General features: G+C 41.6%; 1 protein-coding gene across 4 annotated transcripts in view; it reads right to left on the bottom strand.

The window, feature by feature from the left end:
* Positions 1 to 2,211: 2,211 nt before the first annotated feature.
* ZFYVE28 (zinc finger FYVE-type containing 28) overlaps positions 2,212 to 10,832 on the bottom strand; it is a 145,905-nt gene continuing 137,284 nt past the window's right edge. For all 4 annotated transcript variants that reach the window (XM_058838453.1, XM_058838454.1, XM_058838455.1 and 1 more), the window contains 2 exons: positions 5,431 to 5,534; positions 2,212 to 4,517 (listed from right to left, as the gene is read on the bottom strand). In XM_058838453.1, the coding sequence (XP_058694436.1) occupies positions 4,386 to 4,517; positions 5,431 to 5,534 (236 nt within the window). In that variant the 3' untranslated portion in view covers positions 2,212 to 4,385. The remainder of the gene's footprint in view (positions 4,518 to 5,430; positions 5,535 to 10,832) is intronic.

Below are 10,832 nucleotides of genomic sequence, written 5' to 3'. Positions count from 1 at the left end.
CATGCAGTTACAGCTTGTTTTCAAAGAGTCCAATTACTTCATTAAAACATCATCTTCACACTTCCAGAGCTGCTTTAACAAGTCTTCTCTTCTTCATCCTTCTGGCCTATTATTTTACCATTTTTTGGTTTAAGAGCAAAGGAAAAAAGAGCCAAATGGCAATATCTATAATTTACTAACAGCTATTAAAACCTGAGAATTACAATCTATCCTTTCTCTGCCACAAAGTAAAAGAACACTGCAGGACTTTAAACACCTTGGTGCAAGACCCATGGCATCTCAGGCAGCCAGGAAGAACCTGTGTGGCAGGATGCTACTGCAGGTACAAGGATAACAAGTGGTCTGAAACAAGCCTGTGCATGGAAACTTGAAGGGAATGATCAGGAAGCAATAAAGATGAAAGCTCCTTTAGTTGTCTTAATATTTCACCATGTGTAAGATATCTACAGGGGCCACAGAATAAGTTTTTATACACAGCAGAAACTGAAAGCTGAGTGATGGGGTGGGGTAAAGGGTGAAAGAGAAGGAAAAAGAGATAAATCCCCCCTCCTCAAAGAAGTCAAAAGGATGCCTAGAGAGATGATTTCTTCCAGACAAGCAACAAAGCATAATGCAGTGAAATGCTGTCATTAGAAAACAGAGTTCACAGTAAGCTTTTGACTGCAGTACAAACCTTGGTTACAAATGAAGATGTTTGAGCCATCACAATCCCTCTGACGAAGCAGAAAGCAGGAGCCTCCATGCCTGCCTGTGCAGGAACGGAGTGCTGCAGTCTTGGCTCTGGCAGAGATGCTATCGGGGGTTGCCACGGAAACCAGTGGATGCAGCTCCAGCAGCTTTGACTTTGCATGAACTGAGAGTTCAGCGAGGCACTGAGAGCAGGTTCCTCCAGCTCCAGGCAGGACTGTGATGTGTTTGAGGCTTTTGAGGCTTTCCTACAGTCAATCTCCTGCTCCCACAAGCCCACCTTTCCCATCTCTCCACCCGAGTACAAGCACAACCACAGCCTGTTTCCCTCCTCCTTCCTTTGAGCTCAGAAAATGCACACAAAGGTCACTCCTCACCCATCACTTCCATCCAGGTTCCTTCTCACAGGGATGCTGTGTGACAGCTTTTCAGTCTGTTTGAATGTTCTGGACAGGGGTATTCCCTGAAAGCAGAGGTATTTTACTGAAGTTTCTTTCACTGTAGAGGAAGCCTTGATATCCACCTGCTTGTACAAACCCAGAGAGAGCTGGAAATGCTGTACAATTTGTACAGACCTAGAAAGGATCACTCCAGAGTTTACTGTAATTATTTTTTTTCCCCCTGGAAAGAGCCGTGATTCAGAAGGGAACTGCCATACAGGAGAGTCCAGCACCACGTGAATTATTGCCGCCTTTGCCAACACTGTTCTTACCTTATTATCCTCTTCACTCCCATTGTAATATCCCCAACAGGAAAACTGCTGTGGAACATATTGTATTCTGGAGAAATCCCCTTTTTGATTAAAAAGTCCCTTTAGGGTAAACTTCTACTGTTCACTTTTTCATACACACCTGAAGGCAGCATTATTTGCCCATAAACATTATGCATGTTAATTCAAATGCAATCTTACATTTGTGCGCAGTAAAGTTTCCCCATTGTTGCACCACTGAAGCCAAGATCTCAACATCATAGAGTTGCAATATGTTTTCTGTTCAGTGAAATGGCGTCCCAAAGCCATGCAGCATTAAGTTCTCTGGAAATGCAAATTAATTCTCATAAAACCTTTAACAGCTGTATTTCATACAGGGGGCAGAACAAAGCAGCACTGGGCATTTATGCTTCCCAAGGATAACTGTGCACGGAGATCCAAGGAGCACTGTTTTCACTTCGTATTTTGTAGCAGATTTGTATCCCCCACAGGAAAGATTATTCAGATGTGACACAGGCAGATCAAACATGCCTGATGTGTGAAGTGGCCATTGACACAAGATATTTTGGGAAGGGAAATTTTCAGCTGGTGGCAAGAGATAGCACAAGGCAACGCTAAGTGACAGGCTGGTGTTCCAGATCTGATTTTCCACCCCCTCACTGTATGGGTGACTTCCATTTCCAAATTTAAACTAATTTCATTTGTATTACTTGCCATGTGAGAAAGAGTTCAGGCCAGTTTGTTTGACAAGATGGCAGCTGTCACTCCATGTAAACAGACCCCAAAATGAAAGAGCAATCCAGCACATGGAAGTAGAAAGTCCTGACACTTTAATTATCTGAAGAGATTACAAGATGAAAGTCTTCCTTGAGGCAAATGTATATTAGTATTGATATAGTCATTGTGCTTTTCAGTAAGAGAAATAGGAGTCTGTATTTACATAAGAAACTATAGTGTCTGAGATCTTTAAATATCATATTTATGGAAATGATTCTGAATTACAGCATTTACAAAATAAAAACAAGCTTAAATAAATATTCAGTGCATTAAATAAGATTTTTTTTCCACAGAAGCAACTTTTTGTGCATATTTATTTCACAATTGAAGTTTGTTGCAATATTTTTAATCCTATAAAAGAGGCATTAAATTTCTTGTGTTTTTCTGGTTTTTTTTTCCTAAAAATAAAACTGCAATAATCATTGCAATGTGAAGCCTGAGATTTAAGCCTGAATAAGTATCATTGCTTGCACCACATCACCCATCTTCCACCAATCACCCAACCCCATGCCTTTCCAAACTCTGGTGAATGCAGACACTCCAACCCAAGAATTTAATGAGAAAGATTTCAGGGAAGTAATAATAATAAAAAATATAAATAAGTGAGGATAACACATCAGAGCTGACATTGTCTACAAACAGCATCATAAGGCTTGTGCATTACACATAAACTAAGTGAAGCTGTTTCATCTGAATAAAAATGAGAGTAGTGCCAAACTTCAGCACCCTTATATGGCTCATTAACACTGAACAGTAAACAATTGAGCAAAGGGAATGTTCCCAAAAAATAAATAAAATTTAAAAAAAAAATTAACACTGGCCAGTTTTGCCTTATCATTTTGAGTGACGACCTTTCTCGAGCGTGATACCGCAAACAACTTCCTCATCCATTTTTGTATTTATCACTTTGAAACACAGTGTGTAACACCACGAGTCAGGAAAGGGGGCACAGCAAAGAGCTCTTGATCTCGTTTCCTCTGTAACCACAGCACACACTGTCATGCTTTTCATGTGGCCAACTCAAAGCAGGTCCAAATTCCTTTGAAACCTCAGTACTCAGGGAGCTCTTACTGCAAATAGTTCGTGCAAGATCATAGCATGAATCCGTGTGAGTCTTATTTCTTTCCTCTCTGAGTGGAGATAAGAATTATTCCCTGGTGTTTCAAATAAACACAAATGTCTTCTGAGTTGTTAGTATGAGTGAAGTACCAGTATGCACTATTTTACATGGTTACTCTGCCAAATGTGGACAACAAGTACCCTTCTCTGGCTGACCATTCTGTAAGACCTTCTGGATATCTCATTACATATTTGCCTTTTAAAAAAACCCAGTATTATGGGAGAAATAATTTGTCTTGTCTACTAAATTTTGCTGCCAAACTGTTAAAAATATGTACTTTAATATGAAATAATTTATTTGGTAACTTCTTCTAAAGTTTGTTAAGTTTTAAATGCTGATATAGAAACCAAACCTCTGTGTCAGACTTTTATTAACAAAATTTAGCATAAATTATTCAGATTATAAATATTTCCAAAACTCCAAACTATGGAACTCGAAGTTGTAAAAATTTTTAGAAGACAACTTGGAGTTATTGCTCTGCTCGGTAAATGAAAGGCGACAGAAATATACTGTTTTAGGGCTTCAGTGCTTCCTATGGGATTCACTGAAAATTTTGCCTTTGTAAATACTGAATACAGATTCGAAATATATTTGCTTTTATTAATCCTAGCATAGGTAGCAAAAATCTAGAAATGGGGAAGTTAAATGGCAGCAGGTGGGAGAGTGCTGATGCCCATAGCCATGCTGGGACTGCAGTGGGCACAGGAGTGTCTGAGCTTTGGGACTGATCCGCTGGGGATGGACTAATTAACTGGCTACTCTGTTCCTAGCATGTAAGATAAGCAGCAATGCCTGTTCAATTCTCTGAGCCCTATTTCCTTCCACACAGTGCATTTGTTCTGCATATGGCATCGTAACATTAATGTCATAAATTTATGGAAGACTGTACTGTAGCCTTAAAGCTACAGACGCTTCGTAGTTCCCTTTAGCAGCTTAGTAAAATGCAATAAAAACTGTCTGTACAAAATTTATAATAATGGATGTCAAAGCCTACGTGCCCTCACTGGGCCTCTCTTTCAAGTTAATTCTTGGCTTAGGTCAAAGATACCAGTCCATGTAAGACTCCAGAAGACACACCAGTAGTTTAATATGTCAGATACCAGCTCTGTCACTATAGAAGGGAGTGACATGGAACATGTAACAGTGAGTGCAAACACGGACAGGCTTCATCTGGCCATAACGAGGTAATGGAGCGGAGTGGGAGGAACAGCGGGAACAGAAGATCTGAAAAATAAGAGGGAAATTTCTCTTCAGTTTCTCTGAAGAACAGGATGGGGTAAAATTGATTTCAAGGGAGGGGAGAGAAGATTGTATGAGCTGGCACCAGCATCGTCCTCAGCACAGCAAGTGAAGGGCCCCAGCAGGCAGGGGTTTATCTGGCTGGGCCCAGTCCCTCTGGTGAGGGTGCCCAGCACTGACAGGAGCCAAGGCTGGCCTGTCCACCTCTGCAAGTCACAGGGGAAGGCAGCTCCATCAGATGTGCAAAGAAGCATCTCCCCCTTGGTTTTGAAAATAGACTAGGGGAATATTTGTGACTATCTCCAAATTTCATATTCCTGCAAGTCCACTACATGGTTAATGAAAGCAGCTTCTCTACCCTCTTCCTTTCTGAATTGTACACCAGCCAGCAAGTGAAATGGGATTGCAGATTTCTGGCTTCCTGTGGTACATGACTGCTTTTTTTCTCCCTCACTCCCTTTTCCACCCCCACAAACTTGCAAACCAGCAGCCCTACACATCAGAGTGATCCTGCAAAGGTTTGGAAAGAAAGCAAAGGGACACATTGTCCCTGCAGCTGAGCTGTGTGTGCATCACCCCAGCACTGCAGGCTGCCCTGCCTCATTGGAGCTTACAGCAGCAGTCCAGAGTGACTGTGTGCTGGGGTGGGCAGTGTTCTAGGATCTCAGCAGGGAATTCTGCCTTTAGCTTTATACAGCTTATTGCTGTATAAAAGTCAAACCCCTCCCCAACCCTTTGTAAACATAAGCTGAGAGCTGGCAGCCTAGGCACACAAAAGCACCTGTGAACTGAGAACCCTGGCTGAGCACACACATTTTGCTGTACAGCTGGGTTCTGTGGTACATATGAATTTGCTGCTCTCGTTGGTGGATTGTTCCTCACATGTCTGAGTCATTACCTTGCCACAGCTCCGACAGTGGTGCTTCCTGCGAATGACTGTGAAAGGAGCCTTGCATGCAGTGCAGTAGCTGCAGACTTCATCTGGAACCCAGTCAGGAGGATCTGTCAGAAACACAGCAACAAAAGGAAACAAAACCAAATACATGATTATCACATCCTCAAGGAAGTAGGGAGAATAAAATATAACAGCAGCTGCTTTCATCTGCATTTCTCCAGGTGCTTTGCAAACAGCAGCTGAGTGAGTTCAGGATGCCCAGGAGGGCTCAACTCCCCTCTTCTCTGATAGGCAGCCACCTTTAGGCAGAGCACATCAGGCATTAAAGTGGCCCATGACAGCTTTGGATTTGAAATAAAATCTATCTCAGTCAAATGAAAGTGGCAGGGAAAAGGAGAAAAACAAAATAAAGTAAGAAGACAAGAGATTATTAAAGCAGAGCTGGACCACAGGTGCTTTTGTCAGTGCCATCCACCATCAAAACAAGCTTAGAGCTGAGATCATTCCCAGCCTCTTCAGCCTTTCCTCCAGAAAGGCCAACTGCTTTCCTGCAATTAGGCAAGCAACTATACAGGTAATAAACCCAAATCCTGATTACCATCTGCTAAATTATTAGGACTCTTACTGGAAGTCACCAGTAACTACAGCAAAACCACAAAATCAACTGTACAAGGCTTAGCAGAGAAAGAACTTGCCCATTATCACAAACAGCATGTTTCAGTTGTTTATGCCTCCTGTGAGCTCTCCAACCTCCCATAAAAGACAAGCAGGGAAATGATTTGGTTTTGGCAAGGCAGAAGGTACCAGGCTCCCTTCTGTCGAGCTGTTTCTGCTCACGACAGGCTGACATGACCCCAAAGAGTCTGGAGTTACAAGTGTAGAAATGATGAAACTTACGATTTCTACAAGTGTAGAAAAGATGAAGCAAGTGTAGAAATAATGATGCTTAATTAAGTTGGTAAAAATCTGATGAGTGCAAAACAAGTCTTGTCCAGAAGGAATCTATGGACATGGTGAACATGAACTGTTGGGTGTATTTATCCAAGTTCCCTGTATGCAGCTTCTTTCTGAGTATTATGTACAGTTTGCAAGCCATGCAATTGCTGATTTATAAACCTGACAAGCAGGATCCCTGCCTCAAGAAGCATACTATCAAACAACAAAATATATGGTGCAGTTAATGCAGAGGTTTAGAGGGCTGTAGCTACAGGCAGAAAGATAATTAGAGGAAAAATCCACTGTTTTGTTCCAACATAACTATGACCAGTTTTCATGTGTTTGTCACATTGCAACATTTGTCAAATTAAACATACAAAGGATAGAGCATTCAATGTAAGAAACTGCTCATAAAGCAGATTAATAAAAACAAAGAGAACTTAGAATTTAACTCAGCTTTTATAGGCTTCTCTAAACTATTTTAGAGGTTGAACTAGCTTAAGGAAGCTATCCTTCACTTAATGAGCACATCAGTCTGATAAAGGTTACACCTACAGGGCCAGTAACCAAACCCAGAAGTTGATGTGCAGAGAAATGACCGATGTGGTAGAAAAAAAAGGAGATTGCACACAGAAGCCTTCAGTTTGTCCCTGAGAACAGTTCACCAGAAAATGTTCTGTGGGGACACAAGGCTACAAATTGCTGGTTCTCCCTTCAGCAGCAGGGAGATGCAGGACTGCCAGCTTAAGTCAAGCATTAATAACACTGGAGCCAAGAGATTTTTCCAGTTCTTTTCCTTTTCTGCAATCTCTCTAGACACTACGTGTAACTTGCCTAGTGAATTTTACTCCTAATATCAGTTTATAATACAGATTTTAAAAATTTTGTCACTTTCTGTGATCTGAAACCATGGCAAGCCTGACGGAGCATCCCCATATTCTCCATCCAGGAGGCCCCTTGGGTTATCACATATATCCAAAACAAAAACCAGAAATGTGAACCAATAACAATGTTCTTGTATAAAACTTGTCTCTACATAGATTATGTTTTCAGGGATTTAACTATCCATTAATTCTCACTCATTTTGAAGACAGCAAAATTGAGGAAGTTATTCAATCTCTCTGCCACCAGGTCTCCCTCTGCAGATCTGGTGAAAGCAGGCTTGGTAAGATGCTCAATTTGATATTGATGTTTTATCAACTGCATTGCAGTGTGGGCTACCAGGTTCAAATAGTTACTGATTTTAATATTCACAGAAAAGCCAGAAAAGCACAGGCCCTTTCTGTACCCCCTGCAGCATCCCAGATGTGCCACTTCTGCAGCAGCTGGAGCCATCATCACTCCTTCCTTCAGATCACAGGTAAGCCACACACATTGTAAACCAACACAATCCCATCACAAAGACTCCAGAACTCATTAACAGAAAGCACCTTTCTTACCAGTTGTCTAATTTTTGGTTTGGGTTTCTTTGAGGGGCTTTTTTTGTTTGCTTTTTTCAGGGGGGAGGGATCCCACCTCCCTATATTTTTCTGTTGTTGCCCTTGAAGTGCAATGCTAAAAACTTATTTTTTAATTGATCTTCCATGGATTTGCCTCCATGCTAAACAGAAAGAATAACTGCAATAAAAACCCCAAAAACCAAAACCATCCCCAAACAAAAACTAAGCAAACAAAACCAAAAAACCCACCCAGCAAATTTTGATAATGATCTTAAACTAATAATCATCATATAATCCATAACTCACAGTTACAGAATCACTTGACTGACAGATGAATTAATCTTAAAACTTTGTTTTTGTAAAAAATAATTCACAACTCATTGGCAACACACAGAAACAGTACAACCCTCTCCACAAAACACTCTCCCACAGCAGAGGGACTCTCTCTGCCTCCACATTGGTGTCACTTCAGCTGATTCACTAAATTAATGTGTCAGTAGGGTGGCTAAAGGGCACATTTTCCCCCAGACACTGGCTCATCAGCAGGGGTGCACAGCCAGTCCTGTGCTCCACTGCCTCAGGGGGTTTAGTGCCCTCCCAGATCTGCAGCACTGCAGCACACCCCCAAATAGTAACACTTGGTTATGTAACAGCTTTTAACATTCAAAATGCTGTACAAATGTAATTGCTTTAATCCTCATCACCCAGCTACAGTCAGTGTGTGGGGAGAAATCAGGAGAGGGATGTCTTGAACAAAATCATAGTGGTGTGGCACTAAAGTAACATTTGAAATAGGGACTTAGGCCCACTACCCCAATGCCTTTCCTTCCAGCCGACTGAAAATGGCCTTAGACCCACTACAAACACAGAGTTGTGAGATTATACATTTAGAAATAAAATGCAGTCCTGGACTGGAGCCAAAATGCTCACCCTGGCAGGAAGGATGAAGTCCTGATGATTTTGTCTCTCCGAGCCCATAGAAGCCCTGGTGGCCACAGGATCCCACCCCTCAGTTTCCTTCCCCAGCCTCATCTCGCCCAGCCTCAGGAGCAGCCTCTGACTTGCACACGACTGAGTCACCGGCTGTTTATAGAACAGGCTTTTGAAACACTCTCTGAGGAGCCCTCTCAGGAGGGGATAAAGCTTCAATGCGAGGAGCGGAGAGCGCGTTACACAAATTAAACCCCGAGCATGAGCCTGAAGATGTGCTGGAAGCAGGGCAGCAGCTCCTCATCCACAGGCTTTTCATGTTATAGTCCTTCTCCAGGCTACGCCGCTCCATTAGCTCTGTGTGCTGCAGCAAATAGCAACATCCAGTCTCCAAAGCATTATCTGCCTGTGCCTCGGGGATTTGGACAAGGAAGGGAGGGAAAACCTTGTTCCTGGGCTAATTGGCCCAGTGCTTTATCATGCAGTGAGAGTTTGGAGAAGTCTGCTGGGAAAGGGATGAAGTCCACAGCACAAACATCAAAGAGGAGGAGGAAGGGAAGGAAGGGATTAATGAGACAGACTACAGATACAAATTCTAGACGAAAACATTAAAAGTATGCACAGAAAAAAAGGCAGAGAAATGAAGAGAAACAAGTATTTAAATGAGTAAGAAGCTTAGAGAAAGGAAAAGGCACAAGATAAAATGAAATAGTGTTAAGACTGAAAAAGGCTCTTAACTATTCAAACATCTTGCATTACAATTTCTCATAAATCATGGAATGTTACAGTCTTTTTATTTATTCTTTTATCATTCACCTTTACATGTCTATGCTATCTCATTAGCAAAAAACATTTTCAGCTCCTGAAGTTAAAAGTCAGATAAATCCAAGATGCTGGAGCTTTAAGAAAACCATAATCATGGCCAAAAAAAAAAAAAAAAAATTGCAGACACTGTAAACTGTCAAAAAGAACACATTAATTAATTTGGCTTAAATATGTGCATTAGACCTAACCTCAGAAAATTAGATCTAATTTCAGAAAACCAAGATCATCTCTGTCACAGAACACAAGAGGAAGAGAATACGAACCTGAATCCATCACCTGTGATGGTTGAAATATTAGCCCAGAAAGCTGAAGTTTTTTCTGTGGTGCTGAAACACAAGAGACTGATGTGGAGAGAGAGAAGCAACCCCAGAAGTTGTTGGAGCTGTCAAAAGGCCTAGGCTAGCAAATCTATACTCTGGTAGGAAACAGATCAGAAACATGCACACCACGACTCCCTTTTGAAGAGCAGCTGCTAAACCCCAACTTGTGATGGTGTTTGTGTTACAGCCAGACAATTCAGAGAAAAGACCCCTTTCTGCATCTTTTGTTTTTATCAAGTATTCCCAACACAGAGCTCCAACTGAAAGTTCCTCCTGCATTGTTGTGTGTTGGATTTCAGAACACATCATGCAAAATAACCCTGATTATACTTCTACCAAACTAACCTGCAGAGGGCTGCTCCAACAGCAGCCTGTGGAACTGACACCGCTGCAGCCGTCACAGTGCATTACCCTCACAGCTGAAAAAAGGGTCACATGCACTTGCTGGAGCTCTTCTGATAAAAGCAGGATTGTAAATTCTCACAGTTTTAAGCACAGAATGTATAAAACTAAGGTGACCTGACTTTACTCCTCACTTCAACTGCCACAGGAAAATGAACCTTTTTTGTCCCTCATCACACCTGATTTTTCAACATGTCATTCTGGGCAATCTCTGACTTTGATGTAAGATTTCTAAGAGGCAATTGTACCAAAGTAATCTTTGTCTTTGCTCAGCAGATTCAGTGCTGATTACAGCCAGCTTGATTTTTTTTTAAAAAAAATAAATTTTATGCTTAATATAATTTGATGAAAATTTTGGGAGTAAGGGAGAAAAGAGGTACAGACTTGTTACCTTCAGCTCTGGTCAAATAGCTTTCTTAGGATGGAATTTCTGTGCAAATCTAGAAAGCTTTCACCAAGACACAGAGCTTTGCAAACTTGGGCTCAAGCCTCTGCTCTGCCTGATTCAGCATCACCTTGAATGAGATTGTTCTGTGTCCATTCGGTCCAGGTA

The sequence above is a fragment of the Poecile atricapillus genome, chromosome 4 (assembly GCF_030490865.1).
Source record: "Poecile atricapillus isolate bPoeAtr1 chromosome 4, bPoeAtr1.hap1, whole genome shotgun sequence".
In the NCBI taxonomy this organism is placed as follows: Eukaryota; Metazoa; Chordata; class Aves; order Passeriformes; family Paridae; genus Poecile; species Poecile atricapillus.
The sequence above is the reverse complement of the archived record's forward strand: the minus strand, read 5'-3'. Positions and strand labels throughout refer to the sequence as shown.